Source organism: Anneissia japonica, unplaced genomic scaffold, assembly GCF_011630105.1.
Source record: "Anneissia japonica isolate Jap-2015-1 unplaced genomic scaffold, ASM1163010v1 scaffold287743_len2803612_cov181, whole genome shotgun sequence".
Lineage (NCBI taxonomy): Eukaryota > Metazoa > Echinodermata > Crinoidea > Comatulida > Comatulidae > Anneissia > Anneissia japonica.
The window spans coordinates 2,239,723-2,257,998 of NW_022733259.1; the positions used below are offsets into that span (position 1 = coordinate 2,239,723).

Sequence of the window (18,276 nt, forward strand, 5' to 3'; positions counted from 1 at the left end):
CAACCTAAATTGCTAATTATTATCTCTAGTTTCTAGAATATTTCTGTAATTTTTCGTTTTTTCTCCAGCACTGTCATCTGAAATTAATTTTTGTTACTGGCTACGTCAGTATTACTATTGGTCATTGAATTGATAATTGATATAACCAGCAAGCTATTAGTCTCAGATTCAGCATTGACATCACATGTAATTATTCAATGCAACACAGCTTTCAGTTGTTTTAATTTAATTTGATTTAATAACTGCCTGTTTATTTCTGTTTGCCCTTTTGTGTCTTAGGCTCTGTATTAATACTGATTGAAAAAGTTTATTTCTTATTAATTATTTATAAATATTATTGTTAGTATTATTACATTAATACTTGCATAGAAATGTACTCTGAAAAATCACCGTAGTTGTACTTAGTGCACTTTCATTGTAATGAGCCTTTCTGTATTGTCATTTAAACATTTTTCTCCTTTGAATCAAATTACAAACATTAAAATGCCAGAAATACTGCATGTCCCACAGTCACCCAAATTTACAAAAGTTTTGTGGGACCTAGCAACCACATCAAAAGGAGGAACATAGCAGAACGGTCCATTTGTTGTGTGTAGTCTTGAGCATAATAAACATAAACTAAGAGATTGCAGTGTTGAATATTCAGTAGTAAGCTAATTCATATACATGAAGATAAGGTAATTCATTTACATATCTTTATACTATAAGTTACTATATGCTAATGAATTGCCTTTAATCTTCATGAATATTTATAGAAATGTTTTTTGTTTGGCAAAGCATGATGAAAATTGTTCAAGTACTATTTATTTTATGTTAACATTAACATTTTTTCTTTCAAGTTTGAATTTATTTGAGCATAAAATTCTTTGATTTTAGTTTTGCTGTAATTGGATAAAATGTTTATTTACTGTACCAGTTATGCCTCATTTGTAACAGTCATGACCTCAGACTAATTTTCATGAATAATTAAAGATTAATCGTATTTATTCAAATAAATGCCCCCTTCTGAATAAACTCCCTCTTCAAGCCTCATTTGGAATAAATTCCCCCTTGAATATTCTCCCTGGGGTGTTTATTTTTTTTCTCCTCCTAAACGGCTGTAAACAAACCTAATAGAAGTTACAACGTTTTAAACACAGTCTATTATTAATGTTCTACTCCTGTAGAGTTACATTTTTTGTAGCCCAGTTAATTTTGGATCAATATTTTTTAGGGCAATGTTCACATAACAACACAATTTGACTGTAATTATGTGTAGTACGGCCACATTTAATTAAGGGGCGTTTATAAGAGTATATATATCTATTTTACACCAAATAAAATAAAATGCCTCCTTCAAATAAACGCCCCCTCAAAAACCCTTATCGACAATAAACACCTGGGGCATTTGTTCAAATAAATACGGTATTAAATTATGTATAACACACTCTGTAGTGAGAAACTATAATTTTTTTATATCTACAGTATATAAATTTCACTGTATTATTATTATTTATAGCTTCTATCACATTTTTGTATAGTTTAGTAGACCTAATCTATAATCAATGTTTAAAATGTGAAAATTTGTGTTTTGGTAATTTAGTCATACAAAATATTGTTATATTGTTATCTACTTTTAGATGATATATGTGAAAACAAAGTATTTACCATCTGATTAATTTAATATCTGAATAACTTTAGTTTCATACATTCTATGTGTAGACTGACATAGCAGTGTAGGTGTAAAGTGTAATGGCCATTGTAGAACTAGTGTAATATAATCATTAGAAGTATGCATATAATGATATCGTTATCATCATGTTTTCCACTTTAGAATAATGTCAGATCATGTTCTCTACATATGATAATGACATCATCACATTTTCTACAGGGAATAGTGAAATCATCATGCATGAGTATTGAATCACCCATCTCTATTATCAGACATCGTTTTATTTAGAGTGTAGATTATTGCATTCATTTTTGCTTTTTTTCTAGAAGTCTGTTGAGGCTGAACCAGAAGAAAATGCTGAAAACCAGAGGGTTGTGAATGATACAACTTTGTATGACGTTTGGCTGGTGGTGAAAGCGAGTATTCGTCCAGGCATCATGAGTGTGGTACATGAAATGAAACCATTACTGAGTCAGGTGAGTAGGGTGCCCTCTAGTGATGAAAAGTACTTTTATAGGGAAACCTTGTTAATGACTAGAAATTCAGTAAGGGGTTTCATGTGAAGAATCATGGTTTTCATGTTTGCTACAGTATTTATCATTTATAATAAAATAAGATCAGATGAACTTTATTACCAAAATCCATACATTTGGACATGAAAAAAAATATCAACAATTTTGTAGTGTATTATCAAACTGAATATCCTGCTGTAAGATAATAACGTTTCATTGTCGTTTTGATCATCAAAAAAGAATATACACTTACTATATCAAATAAAAATAATAATAAGCATACTAACCAATTTCCATTCAGAGAATTGGAATGGAAAGCATTAATAATCTGTAAAATTGTATGACTATTTTGTATCAACTTTTTGGAGAGTTTCTTCTATCAGTGATTTAGAGCATTATTAGTGTATATTGATTAAATTTCATGTTCGTTTTTGTGTTCTAGCTTCCAGATGATGTCCATGCTCAGTTGCTTGCCCCTAATCTCTGGGGTTACCCCTGGCTTGTGATACTTCTTGGACAGTCTCTCGTCATCTTTTTTCTCATGATGTTTTCTGGTTGGGTGAGTCATCAAATATTTTATTACCCTCAAATCTTCATAGTTATTAGTAAGCCATCTAACAAGGTATAAGAAGATTATTGAAGAAAGTATGATTTAAAACACAAAAATTTATAAGGATTTATTATGGATTAATATATTTTTGTAAGTTTACGTTGATTTTGTTGTTGAGTGGTTAAGTTATTAAAAGGAAGATTTTCCATTGTGAGGAAAATAATATCAATAATATTTTGAATTATTAATTAATTTACTTATTAATTGAATGATATATTTGTTAGTGGATATTTTACCACCGCCCAAGTAAATAAAACTTTTTCAACTGTTGTGGCTAAATCAATAAAATATTGTGTTTCTCTTACATTCTGTACACAAATAGAAGTAAAATATGTAGACGTGTATTGTATTGTAATTTCAATTGATATTGTTAAATCACTTCATTATTGTAAAGTGAATGTAAAAGATGATAGACCACTATACTGTACTTACAAGTAAACAATTTGTTGTTTTTTGTTTTTCCACAGATCTGTAGTGCTAAAGCTTCTAGAAGTAAGACTACCGTCTGTATATATTTATTGAAAAATACAAATATTAAAACTGTAACTTTCAAATATAAATTTATCTCACAGCAATAAAAGTTATCAATTTATTTTGTTATAATTTAACTTTTTGTAGAGTTGAAACATCAACATGCAGCTGATCTGTTGCACCAAGAGGATGTGCAAGCCAACTTATATGATGCTTACGATAACATGGCCTATTTGGTTTGTAGAAATTTAAAGTTTATTGTGTATTTTTTAAACAACACAACAGTGACAGCCCTGTTTTTGGCTAATTTAAAACAAATGATGAATGTTTTTTCATTCAGCAAAAAATTGGATGTTCTGTATCATTCAATATTTCATTATAAAATATCCTATTCCAGCCTATTCATAAACTTTAATTATTTATATATTATCAAATGATAATAGTGACGCCTAATGTATGTTATCTGGCATAATTCAAATGATGGTTGTTGAAAATGTTTATATTACTATTATGTATATTATAAGTCAAGTGCACAGTTTGCTTGGATCTTTTTTTTGGTTCATGTGCAAAAGGTGATTTCTAGGCACCTGCGGAAAGAAAGGGCAGACACTTGCCCTATCATCGCTTTTGATGTGATAAAATAAATGACTTGTAAAACAACGTTGATTAAAAAGATATTGCATTAACCTAATATTTTGTATAATATTTTCCACTAGTGTACACTACTAATTGCTTATTATATAATATGCTTATTAATATCAGGCCAAAGATTACCACCAGAAGTTCAACGAAATAGAAGAAAAAAGTTTGGAATTTGATAATAAAATCAAAGAAGCTGAGGTAGGTTCAGTACAGACCCTAATACAACTCTAATACATTTTAGAAAATATAACAGTATTAGTGTAACTATATTTATATTGGTTGTAGAAAGTGTGGAAGTGTTTTGGCGCAGCGGGAACAGTTTGGCTTCCCAACCTCGAGGTTGGGTTTCAATCCCTTGCTGTGCATTTCACTTGTTTCCTTGGGCTTCTCTCCACCCAGGAGTACCTGGTTGGTTTAAATGCCAAAATGCGCTGATGTAGCTGCTGCAACATTATGGAATACTCCCCCAGGGAGCTTGAGTTTGTGTTTCATAGGCGTTTAATCCAATGACCAGGGTAATGATAATGTGAAGTGCATAGAGGGCTTAACAATAATGCACTATATAAGTCTACCATTATTATTATTATTATTATTAAATAGAAGTAAAATATTAATGAAATACTATGCAGAAAAGCCTGATAAGAAGCTCTCTGAGATGCAAGATACAAGATTCCAATTTTTTTTTTTATTCTTCATATGTGTACAAGTGTATAAAACACATGAAATTCATTTTCCAAAGACAGATTATGAGAAATATATACAATAGAGAAACAGTATTGCCAAAATTGAAAGTTACAAAAAACAAAGCTTACAGTTATTAAATAATTAACAATACATTCAATATGAAAAACAAGGGTTACAACAGTACAGTACTATTACATACACATAGTTATAAAGCTCTGATTAGATATGTTTATTGCACTAGGGAGGAAAGAGATTCTGTGACATTTCGTACTTGTTTTTCCCTACAACCAGTCTACCAGGTCTGCTTGTAAGAATACCATACTTATTCAATTTGTGAGGTTCATCTTGTTGATTAATGTGAGTTTATCAAGCAACGGTTTTTCGTATAAAGTTGGGTGCTCCTTACGTAGGTGACTTTATTGTTACTAAGTACTATATTTTTATGGAAGTAGATAATTAATGATAACTAATTTTTGCTTTTAAGGATGAAAAATTACAATTGCAACAGGAAATTGAAGCTATTTCTCAAGACTCATCTGATTTAAGAAGAGAACATGAGAACGTACTGGAGGAGTTAAGGCAACACAAGGAGCACATCTCGACACTACAGAACAACATTGATACCGCTTCCAGTTTGATTCAGGATCTAAAAGCATCTATTGAACAGGTAAAGCTCTGTTCATGCTCAAATTGTATGCGACAGATTCATGTGACATGCCCATATATCATACTATACCTACTGTAAATGTGGGCATTTGATTTGATTTCTTTATTTGGCATCATAGAAAAAATGTACACAGATTATTATAAAGGTGGACATCAAAATTCAATACAGCGAAAAGTACAGCATAAAGACCTAAAAATGACATTAAAAATATAAAGCTTGGTAAAACGCTTGGTAAAACTCTAAGGGCAAAAATTACAAAAGACATTCAACAAAGAACAAGGATGCCAGGATGACCTATGAAAGTTGTTAATATTATAACAACTTATTTGCAATGAGTTTTTTGTCACATAAAATTTGATAGTGTGAACAAAGCTTTAACATAATTTAAAGCTGTGTTCACACAGGTGAATGAATTTGCACTGTGTCAGTGCATGACAATGTAACGCTGGCTGCTGATTTCAATGGCATCGTGGCATGCAATGTGTGCCTTGCAGGTTGCCAGTCGGGATAATTAATAATGAGCCTTGATTATTCATGCAAAAGCATGAGTCAAAGGTCGTAAGGTCATGTATGATACTGATAACATGGGTTGTGTCCTTTAATGCAAAACAACTTATCTACATTTTATTTTTGTCCATGTATGTGTATAAAAATGTAGGAGTAAAAGATTTTGAATGACACTTTAGTGGTTTATTCTGGGGCTTCACCAAAATCTTGATTCTGATTTGTGTACGCTTTATCGCATTACATTCCAACACGTACCACAATATGGATTATTTTTGTGAATTATTTTTTAAATAGCCTCCCATTTAGGCTATATTTTCTAACCTGCTTATACCTTGTATTTTTACACTGCTGTCTTCTTCCTGTCTTTCCTATTAGCTTGAGGTTGAGTTAAAAAGTAGCGTAGAAAAAGGAGCTCAACTTGAGCTTGATCTCGTAACTGCAAGAGAACAGAACGAGTTACTAGAGGAGACTAAGGAACAGGTAGTTGGTGTATTATATTCATTTGATCTTAATTAGCCAATCAAATCCTTTAAGAATATTCCTTTGAATCATTTATTTTCATTATTAATAAATATATTATCTTGATTTTGTTTTAATGTACTTTTAAATAATTTATTATTATTTATTAATTATTTTCGTAATCCTCTTTAATTTTTGTGATGATAATTATTGATGGTTATTATTTATTAACATTATTCTGTTTTAAAAAAAATCACCATCAACACTGTCTTTGTCGTCAGTGTTTCCATTGCACTGTTAAGGAAAATAATTTTCCAGTGCTGGGAAGTAAAGTTATCATCATCATCATCATCAATATCATCATCATTGGTATCACCGTCATAGTCATTATCCATCATTATCATCTTCATCATCATCCATCACTGTCATCATCATCATTATTATCATCATCATCGTCATCCATTGTTGTTGTCCTACACCATCTACCACTATTAGCATTATCATTATTATCATCATTTTTATGATTTAATTATTAACAAATATCTTAATTTTCATTATGTTTTGCCCTAATTTCTAAAAATCTATATATTTTATTCTATTTTATTTTCCAATAGTATGCACAGGATACTGAAGGCTGGAAACAAAGGTATTTAAATAATAATATTTCTCTACGATTTTATTATTTTTGATATGATCATTACATTATTAATACATTGTTATTGATTTCAATATTTTCATATAATAAACAAGAATAGTATTAATAAAGTATTAATAGTATTAATTGCAGCAATATATGAACATACAAGTAATGATTTAATATATCATTATAAAAAGAGTAAAGCTTCTTAATCTTCATGGCCTGTGTATATTAATTTTTCTGTCTACAATATAGTACTCTCAGTAAACAGTGTTTGCTGTGTTTTATACCAATAAAGTCAGCTTAACTCCAAGATAGAAATGATGTTAGATGGAGGAAATGAACCATACTGTTAATGTTTATCTCATTCTGTTTTTTTCCAACAGACATTCGGAAGCTCAAGGTGAAATTGAGGCATTGGAGCAGCAGCGGGAAGAACTGGTCTCTTCTATCAAAGAAAAGGAAAACGAAAATGAGGTAAAATAATTACAGATACTGTATGAAGATAAAATAATTTTCTTACTAATTTAAATATAGATTAAAATTTTTGGTTTTAAAAGTAATCAATGTAGGCATTGCCAAATGATGTTGTACATAACATAAATTGGAGAGATACTTGTATGTACTGTAATGATTAGTAATTTATATCTTAGCTACTCTCAGTTTAGCATCAATTTCAATTTTTAACCAGATAAAAGATCAAGGTTTTTATAATGATGTTTGATTTCTATTTATTTCTATCATTTTCTAGGTTTTGAAGGACTGCCTTGTCCAGTTGAAAGGACTTGAAGCAGACGAAGAAGATGGAACAGGTAGACTATATTTTAAAAGCAATCCCGATATGCAATATATTTATTTTCACTAGTTGAAGTAAATGAATAGAAGCAAGAAATAAATAAAGAGCTGTGTAATCTATAATATCTTCCTTGTTGTCTAATCTACATTAATTAAACATTATGTAGATTTACTGTATGCTCTTCACATGTATGTCTTGTACACATGTAGACTCCTGATCTTGCCAACATCTAATCTGAAAGCCTCTTTTCAGTTGTGGAAGTCCCCCGGATATTGGGTTGGCATCCAGAACTTTGGCAAACAAAAACCTCCGGAAAACCAACCCATCTTCCACAAATTAATGAAATTTGCATGTTTTTACTACTAGATTATCAATAACCTCTTGGAATATAGCTCTTGATGAGTATCGCCACTCTTAGCAATATATTATTAAAAGTGGCTTCTCCCATCTGAATACATCATTCTTTTTCTTATACATTATCTTCAGAAGGTGACTTTGAGATGAAGATACAGCAGTTGATGGATGTTTCAAAGATTAACACTCGGTTGGCAGCAACAGAAGAAGAAAGACAACGACTAGAGAACAGCCTGCAAGATCAAACCTCCAAAAGACAACTCCTTGAAAGTGAGTATGACTTTCTCACGAAACTGATGTCTATCTTGTGAATACTTACCTGGAGATACTGACTATGTCAATTCCCCTTGAAAATAAATGGAACAAAACACATCCTCATTCTTTTTTTCATTTTCATGAGGATTCTCTTTACATAGTTTCTATAAAATTTATGTTTAATGGATTTGCTTTTTAATAAGATTACAAAACATGTTTTTGATATTATGAGTCTGTTCTCATCTACATAGACCTAGTTGAGGACCTGAAATTGCAGCTGAAGGGGGTAACAGGTGAATTCAGCAAAGTGCAAGGGGAACATACACAAGCAGAAACTAAGCATGAAGTGCTACAAGAGTACTGGAAAAACAGAGAAGCTGAACTGCAGAGGTATCAACATTTCTACATATTGACAATAGCTCTCATATAATTAATTTGATTGTTAATATAATTTAATATTCATAATATAATTTTCATGTTTATTATTCATATTAGTTTTGTTATTTTTTGTTATCAATATTATTATAATTTTTACTGTTATATCAATATTACCAATTATTATTTTTATCAAGTTTATTCATTTTTTCGTTCTCTATTTACTTTTTTCCAAGCACACTGAGACCTGTTTATTTGCGCTATATAAATCCATCTTACTATTATTAAATATATTGTGAATATTAATGTTTAACGTTTATTTGTTTATATTAGAAAACTTGGAATAACGGATGCACAGAATATAGAATTGAAGCGACAGTTAGAGGAATATAAGAAGAATTCTACGGATGCACTTGAAGACTCTACTAACTATAGGTAGGCTGCAGTGACCTACATATTCATCTGTATTTATTTAATAGGGTTTACATACCATAGCACTTGTTCAGAAGGACTGTCCAAGGTGCTTTTTTCCTCTGGTCATTCAGTCCCATATCTGGGAGGGGGTGCTCCGAAATCGGAAAAGGTCCACCTTTCGAGAAAGTTGAGAATGTACTGAATATAAAAGGTGTTATATTCTGTAATACAGGTGAAAAGGGAATCTAAACCTTTACATTTTAACCAGCAGTCTATTCTTAGGCCAATTTTTTAAAATTTAAATGCAATTGTAATAAAAACTTGAAAATGTAATCTGACTGGGTCTGACAAATGACAATCTTGGATACAGCTGTATCATTCAATCCAGAATCAACCATACTAAAAGCCATAAATTTATTATTTGCTTGAATTTATTAATGATGGTATCCTGCTAAATTAAAATACTAATTATAATCATGTCTCTGAGCTCCTATACCACTTTTTCCATTAGTTATTAGAATTTTGGAGCTGATTGTAGATGTTGAGTACATTTTCCAAAAGATATGCGCATTGAGATGGTAATTATACAGATTTATAAGTCGCATAATGCTGGAAATATATGCATATGACATGCTATTTATTTATATTGTTTAATGAATTTCAAAAATATTTGACGATTTTTCTTCCTTAGAAAACAAGTCAAGAATTTAATGGAAGAAATGGAGAAACAGAAGCAAAGTCTGCGTAAAGAGGTTTGTTTAAAAAAATTGAAATGATTTTCAAATAGCAAACAACAATAAATATTAGTGTAAAAAAATGATGACTGTTTGTGGTGCCCAACTTGACTTCATATAACCTTTTGTAGAATATAAATAAGCATTAGAGTGTAAGTTTACTTCCTTTCGGTTATTCTTGATTCATAGCTTTTTCTAAAAAAATAGTTCTCGTTAGTTCTCGTTATAAAAAAAATGCCTTTTGATGCACTCAACTACACGATTCGATGTCGAATTACGAAAAGTGTAGGCTTGACACCTTGACCTCTGATGAATAGTGTCCAAAATTTGCTGCAAGAAGGTGAAACAGTAATTACATATATTGATAATTATTGTTTATTTTTGGAAACTATTTTAGCCACTCCAAGTTTCTTTCCTATTTTTCCTTCCTTTATTTTTTTTATATTTTGCCTTATTTTCATTCATAATTAACAGATTAATTTCACATAACATTGATAATATTATAAGCTTATTTTTAAATTAAACAGTTTTTTTATGTTTTTAAGGTTGGTCTCTAGCCTAGGCCTATGTATACATTGTGTCTGTATTTAGTAATACAGACACAATGTATACATAGGCCTATGTATACATTGTGTCTGTATTTAATAATTTTCTGTCTTTGTCAGTTTAAATTTGGAGGTATGTCCTGGTCCTGACCCTTAGATGTCACTATTAGATAGGCTTATCTTCATAAGACTTCTACGAATGGATACCTTGTTCGAAGCAAAAATCAAGTTGTCTTTAACCACTACCGCTCGATAATAGTATTCGGTGGTAATTTTTTTATACCACTCAACTAAACAGTTATAGCTACTATCATTGTTATTATAACAACAACAATCTAGACCATGACTAATCTTCCTTCTCCTGTGGCTCTACTTGGACATTTTTTTCTGTCACCACGTACGGGTAGGGATCAAGATCAATAAGATTGTTTTATAAATTTTTTTTTCATGTTTTCTTTCATCTATAGATTGCCGCACATGAACTGAAGGCACATGACAACTGGGTAAATAAAGTGATTTTTGTGTAATACATATAGTTATGTAAGGGTCATTAAAACTTCTATGCCTAGATTTGTTGGTTTAATTCAATGTTGATTTAAAACTATTTGTAAGAGCAATATACTCTATTGGATGAAGTTGTTGTTTCAGATAATTTGTGACCCCTTGACAGTGCTAAAAAAAAGTCAAAGTTACATTGATAATATTTAATAGAATAATTAGTTGGTAATAGTCAAATAAATTATAAGGAAAAAATCTTGGATGTTATTTTTTTTTTACTTACAGTAGTTCTGTTTGTTATTTTTCAAATAAAACATGTTTTTGTTTCTTTTTCAGATTGCTGCCAAGAAGTCTGAAAGAGAACTTAATGAATCTAAGAGTGACGCAGCAGTATTAAGACAGAGGTCAGTTCAGTAATTAATATTTTTGCTAAAATTTATGCCAAATCTCAGTGATGCAATTGATAATTATTTCCAAACCAACTTAATTATCTCATGACATAATGGGGATCTTTTGATTCCTTTATTATTAATTTTCACTAAATATGTGTACTTGTGACTTTCAGGTTGACAGAACTTGAAGGGCGTAAAGCACCAAATGAGAATGTTCAAGTAGTCAAGCCGTCCCCCTCGGCCCCCTCTCCTCACCGTAAGTTTTTTTAAAATTCATTCTTACAATTTTCGCATCTACTATATTACTGACGAAATTACGTATAAATTCTACAAACATTGCAACCCTACTGCAAAAGGCAAAAAATAACATTTTTGTAGAGATATATTTCTAAAAATTTTTATATTATATAGTAATATAATATTTTATATAGTGCTAAAATTATGCTGCGGAAGCACTTGTAATAACTTCAATACCACTTATATTATTCTGAGTCTGACAATGGGAATTTTTAGTATCATTATGAGAATAACATGTTTAGATTTTGTTTGTTTTTGTTTTAAATAAACTTTCTGTTTCCTTCACAGCATCAACAACAGGAAGAGTTGGTCAAACAAGGTATTGTTAAGTGTAGTGATTATTAGTGTATTTTTATTTTAAAAGAAAGGCTAGAGGAGGTGAAGAGTATGTATACAGTAAACATTGTATTGATAACATCACATTATTATCAAGCGTGACCTATTACACTGTAGCTCCCCCATAAAATTGCTTTCAAAAAGTCATGTTTACTCATGTATAGCTATACTGTACCATGAGTAAAGAATAACATTTTCAGTTTAGTCGTTAAATGCAAGTATATATGTATATATTTAATCAATGTATTTGTCTTTAGAATACATTCCAGTTAAAAAAAAATAACACTACCTGTACTTGCATCTTATCTTATTTTTGTATGGTAACATAAAACTCTAAAATCATTCATTTTATTTAAAATTCTAACTTTTTACAGTGACCGTGGCAGCTCAAGGCGGGGCCCAAGTAGGAACAGCATTGCGGACATCCCATCCCCTCCGTTCCTGGATAACCATCGGCCAGGAAGTCCACGACTCCGATCTCCCCAAGGGATGTATGGACCTCCACCACCACTTCACCCTGATGACTTCCATGGTTTTCCACCCGACTTTGGGCCACCCCCTCGTGGACATTATGAAGATTACGGTCCCCCTCTTGGCCCCCGGCCGGGACCCTTTCCAGGTGAAATGGATATGAGACCTCCCTTCTCAGATATGGAATTCGAAGGCATGCCTCCACCACTTGGTCCAGACCATCCAGGAATGTTCCCACCATCTCACTATCCACCTCCTGGTGATTTGCGCTTCCCGCCACCAGATGGCATGCGTTTTCCACCACCAGGCGGAATGCCACCACCAGGCGGAATGCTACCACCAGGCGGAATGCCACCACCAGGCGGAATGCCACCACCAGGTGGAATGCCACCTCCACATCCAGGTAAATATAGCTCCTTCAAATTCAAACTGAAAATAGAAATTATTCTTGTTTAATATGCCCACTTCAATTATGCATTATTAATATAAATGCATCATCTTTATAAATAAATTATTATTTTTCAAAGGCATGAGACACCCATCAGGATTAAGACATGGCGATGAAAGATTCAACCAGAGGACATCTTCACCGTCTGAGGCAGAATTGATGGGAGTGATACCGCCACCAAAGGTAAAATATGGAAATAGTAAATAATTAATGTACGAAGTTCCTAAAGAGCTGAACCACTACACAGCGCTATTTTAAAACGTAGGGATGAAGACAACCACCTTATTAAGTTATGTTCTGGTTACGTTTATGTGTTTACATATTGCCAAAGCCTAATAAGTTCATCGACTGCAAGGTATTGTGTCATAATTTGGCTTTAAGAAGATGTAAAGAAAAAAATTACCTCAAATACCTTAAAAGTAAACATGATTTAGAAAATTTCTTTATTACTCTTTCTATAAATTTCATGTCTTACAGGGTGTACCCCAGTCAAAGGGAGTGTGAAGTTTCCAGAATCGTCATCAAGACAGATTTTGACTCACCAACTTGTGCAATGTCATACATACTGTAGTTTTAATTTCATGTTCACAAAATATATTGTATCTGGGATATTTCTAGGCCTTACTTTCGGAAGGTTGTCTTGCAGTTATCTCTTTAACAAATTTGTTAAAAGTTCAAGTAGATAGTTAAAATGATGCTTTAATTGCTCAACAAGGGTGTGCTCAGGTATGTGTACCTGAGTATTGTGTGACTGTGATCATATGCTGTGATCAAATTATGGCTGTGCATGTGTTTTGATCACAATTTTTCCTGTAATCATACAGTAGTTACTCATGGGCTGTGATTACTATTGCCACTGTGCTGTGATCACTGTCACTGATATTCAATGATAACAGTTACTCATGTGCTGTGATCACAGTTGCTCATATTCACTGATAACAGTTGCTCATGTGCTGTAATGAAAGTTGCACCTGATCGCAGTTGCAGATGTACTTGTGATTACCGGTCACAGTTGCTTGTGTGATGGGATCTCAGTTGCTAATGTGGTGTCACCAAAGTTGCTCATGTTTTGGTCACAATTGCTCATATGCTGTTACCACAGTTGCTCATGTTTTCTGATCACTAATTGCAGTATAGACTCATGTGTGATCACCATAGCTCAATCATTGTGATCATCATTGGGTATGCAGGTGTGTCAGTAATACTGTACTATATAATATTATGATCAATGGTAATGCTTCCATCTTTTGAAGAAGTTAAATTTGAAATAATTTAATTTTTCAGTATTTGTATCACTTATTGTTATTGAAGAATTCCATTATCATAGATGATGGATTAAGTTGTTCTCATTGTGCTACTATAATTATGTTAAAATTTAAAAGCTCAAAAATAAAATAAAAATATTAAAAATATTTGCGTTTGTCAATTATTTCTACAGTGCACCCTCTAATTCAAGAGGCACTCCTCTTATTTTGAGACCCTTCGAATCTGAGACCACTTTTTCAAAGAACCAAATGACAATCGTCAATCTTTTAACACAAAGCTAACCCTCTAATTGGAGACAGAACCCCGAGACCACCCTGAACTTTTAAGTCCCAAAGGTGAGCTCAAATTGGAGGGCTAACTGTACTGTATTTGCAAGTTAGTGTAGAACCAGATTGTATTGAGGGCTGTGTTTCATAGATCTATAATAGAATTGATGATTATGATGATGATAATGGTGGTGATGATGACTTTGATTTGATGATGGTGGTGGTGGTGATGATTGGATCCAGGAATTTGAAATAGATGGAGCCCAAAGAGGTAAGAACACTTATGATTGTGGCACCTCTAGTTTGGAAATGGCACACTTGGACTCAAAATTTTAACAGAATTTTATTTTTTTTCTCAATTTTTTTCAATTTTGAAAATTCTGGTGGGAGAGGGCGGGCCCAGGCTGGCTGGACCTCCTCCCCCTTGAATCCACCACTGATGATGATGATGATGGTGATAATAGTACTGTAGTAAAGATGGTGATGATGATAAGGGATGACTAAGTAATTCCAAACAACATGCAGATAATGGATAATGATTTTAGAACACTCAGAATGGAGAATGTCAGATCAGGATTATACAGCAAGGCACAAACATAACCCTCTTCTCTTCATCAACAATCTAAATGATTTCCCAAAGACGAAGGCTTTACGCAAAAGACGGAATGATATACATTAACAATTAATAGGATGAATCCATCCTCCGAGCTCCTCAAACATTATTTGCTCAATTTCAGCACTTTTTACTTACCATTTCTTTATATTTACATCCCATATTTGTAATATTTCTGTTTTTCTGATGCTTTTCTTGCACTAATGCAATCTTGCTATGTCGAAGGCTACTTTTGATCTGCTCACACTGGTTGGCCCACCTTCATGAAAGAATATTCCAAGCATTCAAATGTTTTTATATATGTCAGAATTAAAAAGGAATCAATTAGATATTGCTATATTTTCCTTATCTAAGCCTAAAACTAGGATTTCAAAAGTGGCATTTGCTAACATGGATAGTATTTTTTTATCTGTATGTGTTACAGAACACAAACATCTGGAAAATGTCAAAATTTCACAAAAACTATAAGCTATACCTTCTGCGTTTTTGCAAAAATTGGCCAATTTTCACCTAGTCGTTTTCCTGCTGGTAATAATATGTCGTTCTTATATAGCGTTTCATGCACAAAGCCTCTAAGCGCTTCACATTACTACCCCGGTCATTGGATCAAACACATGGAACACATACTGAACACCAAATTAAATTATAAAATTAAGTTATACTATTCTTCCATAATAATATGATTCTTACATATGGTAACTAGGGATCATGAAAATACCAATTATGTTTGATTTAACCTTCAACATTATTTTCTTAGCATAAACATGTTTTAATTTTCCCAGATAACATACTGTATGTGCCTAATTGTTTATTAACATTATTTAGCAGAGGATAGTTGTGATCCGTAGGTGCCAACAGAGCACAAAACAACGGAAAATGACACCCCAGTCTTGCATCGGCAGACAGCTGAATGTCATAGGTTCGAATCCAGGTTGAGGAAGGTATGGGTATGTGTATATAAGTATGTATTTAAATGTGTGTATACATGGAAATATAAATGTGTATATATGGGTACGATATAATGTAAATGCATGTTGATATGTAAATAGTGCAGTGGCAACGACCATCTTGTATGTATGTGCATGTGCACGTACATATCGAATAAACTTCTAGATATCATTTTCAAATATGCATATATAACATATATATATATATATATAATTAATCTTTGTGTGTAGCACTCTGTTTATATAATTAAATAATGGTGAAAACAGAGCTCGAATTAATGGAAAGTGATGTATCGTATCGGAAATAGCCTATCAAATTTAAAAAAAATTTCCTTATAATGTTTGTTGATATACTGTTTGCCAAAGAATACTCTAGAAGTCCTACCTGTATTATAATGAAGTAACATGGTATCAATGTTGCTGCGTAGCATTGTGGTATAACTAATCAAATAATGACAGAAACAGTGCTAAATGCACTCAAACTGCATGGAAATGCACCCAAACTTTGATGTTTCCATTGAGTTTCCAAAATCCTCAAAGCACTGCTTTTACACCACTTTATTCTTAGTTTAATGTTACTTTTTTACATAATCGGCGTCTGGCCGTAAACAATAAGATGTTTTCTAGCCAATGTTGCTTGGCAGGCCGCACGCATAGGGTTTTTAATTCATTTTCGCGGCCGCACTTTGCCCACCTGTTGTATATGTATACACGAATAAAACATTTTGTATTCATGAATAAAACATTTTGTATTCGATTGTCTAGAAGCGTTTTTGCATCATATAATAAACAAGTAGATCAAAAACACACACACACACACACATATATATATATATATATATGATACTCTATGATATTAAAAACATGGTTAAAGGTGTGATTGACTATGTTACGTTACTGTTGATATGAAGATAATGAGAAAAATAACAATATTTTGGCAGCCATCTTGAAATTAAATATGGCGGCCATCTGATATAATTTATGATCACTGCATTATACTCCCTGATATTGAAAACATAGGTAAAGACCTTTAAATGACAGTGTTAGGTGCTGTAGATATGAAATTATTGATAAAAATCCAATGTTTTGGTGGCCAATTTGAATTTCAAGATGGCGGCCACTAAGCGGCTTATTTTTTGGGGTCTATTTTTTTTAATGATCCTTAGGTATCATAATATCACTGTGGGAAGTTTCATGCTTTCTTCCAGAAGTGCACGATTTTTTCCTTAGCCACTCTACTATTCTGTTATGCACCATGAGCATCTTTGATGGATACTGGCGCATTATAAATGTTCACTATTATTATTATTATTATGTAAGTGTGTATGTAAGTGTGTTTATAAGTGGATTATATGTGTGTATTAGGTATATGAGTGTATACAACACATACAATATGTTTCTCTTCACCTGTACATTTCATTATACTACGTTGCAACAAGGGAATTGGGGGTTTTTCATTTCCTTGTTAAGATTCTAAACTTTGGAATAATCTTCCAACTGACCTTGGAAATATCTCCGATCCTAATCTTTTTAAATGTGCACCCAAGACTTACTTGTTTGCCTAATTCACTTTTTGCTGCTTTTTCCTTTTGTGTTTTTATTGTTGTAATCTGTTTATTTGTCTTTGTTGTTTGTGTGACTGTACTATTGTGATGCTTCGGGTTCCTGAATAATGATTGATTTTATGCCTACCATTGTTTTCCTGAATTTTTTAGGCTTGGCTTGCGCTTCATAACCGGAAAGGGAAAAGTGCTTATATATATATATATATAGAGGTATAAGTGTACATACTTTATATGCAAATAAATGTATATATTTGAAGTGTGTATGTATATTATTGTACTAGTACTTTCGACCATAGGTCATCATCAGGTACTCAGTACCTGATGATGACCTATGGTCGAAAGTACTAGTACAATAAATATTTTATTTTGAGACAGATACTGAACTTTGTTTGACTTCTTATTACATATATACAAATTACAAATCTGTCTATGCAGCAACTCTATATTTATTTGGATATCTATATATATATATATATGATATTGAAGGGAGTTAGCCATTAACACTGTTGAATAAATATAATATAAATTATCAAAGGTACATATACAGTGTTTAAATAAGAGGACATGATGGAACATCGTAGGCTACCCTGTAGCTTTTCTACGAATAAAATCCTATAAAAGTCCTAAAAAAATATAAATATATTATATATATATATGCATAAAAATATGCATATATAATAAGGCTCTAAGATTTTTTTTCAATTGTTAAGGAAACTTTGAATAAGCTAGTCTTGAGTAGGGCTCAAGGTGTATTTGAATCAACAAGTGCATTTTCTTTTCAATGATCACCAGATGTTCTGAAGGTTGAACAGTTATCGCTATTAATATTTATGTATAATGGTAGATATACCTATTAGTGTATAT

At 32.0% G+C, this 18,276-nt stretch overlaps 1 protein-coding gene across 14 annotated transcripts in view; it reads left to right on the top strand.

The window, feature by feature from the left end:
* Positions 1 to 14,156, top strand: part of LOC117115973 (transport and Golgi organization protein 1 homolog) — a 31,399-nt gene extending 17,243 nt beyond the window's left edge. For 9 of the 14 annotated variants that reach the window (XM_033259887.1, XM_033259888.1, XM_033259889.1 and 6 more), the window contains 21 exons: positions 1,978 to 2,127; positions 2,606 to 2,722; positions 3,241 to 3,265; positions 3,392 to 3,480; positions 4,007 to 4,084; positions 5,055 to 5,237; positions 6,120 to 6,224; positions 6,818 to 6,849; positions 7,227 to 7,317; positions 7,592 to 7,652; positions 8,123 to 8,260; positions 8,497 to 8,635; positions 8,954 to 9,055; positions 9,726 to 9,786; positions 10,781 to 10,816; positions 11,148 to 11,215; positions 11,377 to 11,459; positions 11,789 to 11,819; positions 12,211 to 12,710; positions 12,835 to 12,938; positions 13,233 to 14,156. In XM_033259887.1, the coding sequence (XP_033115778.1) occupies positions 1,978 to 2,127; positions 2,606 to 2,722; positions 3,241 to 3,265; positions 3,392 to 3,480; positions 4,007 to 4,084; positions 5,055 to 5,237; positions 6,120 to 6,224; positions 6,818 to 6,849; positions 7,227 to 7,317; positions 7,592 to 7,652; positions 8,123 to 8,260; positions 8,497 to 8,635; positions 8,954 to 9,055; positions 9,726 to 9,786; positions 10,781 to 10,816; positions 11,148 to 11,215; positions 11,377 to 11,459; positions 11,789 to 11,819; positions 12,211 to 12,710; positions 12,835 to 12,938; positions 13,233 to 13,259 (2,220 nt within the window). In that variant the 3' untranslated portion in view covers positions 13,260 to 14,156. The remainder of the gene's footprint in view (positions 1 to 1,977; positions 2,128 to 2,605; positions 2,723 to 3,240; positions 3,266 to 3,391; positions 3,481 to 4,006; positions 4,085 to 5,054; positions 5,238 to 6,119; positions 6,225 to 6,817; positions 6,850 to 7,226; positions 7,318 to 7,591; positions 7,653 to 8,122; positions 8,261 to 8,496; positions 8,636 to 8,953; positions 9,056 to 9,725; positions 9,787 to 10,780; positions 10,817 to 11,147; positions 11,216 to 11,376; positions 11,460 to 11,788; positions 11,820 to 12,210; positions 12,711 to 12,834; positions 12,939 to 13,232) is intronic. The other 5 variants (XM_033259876.1, XM_033259884.1, XM_033259886.1 and 2 more) reach the window with 2 other exon arrangements.
* Positions 14,157 to 18,276: the final 4,120 nt, after the last annotated feature.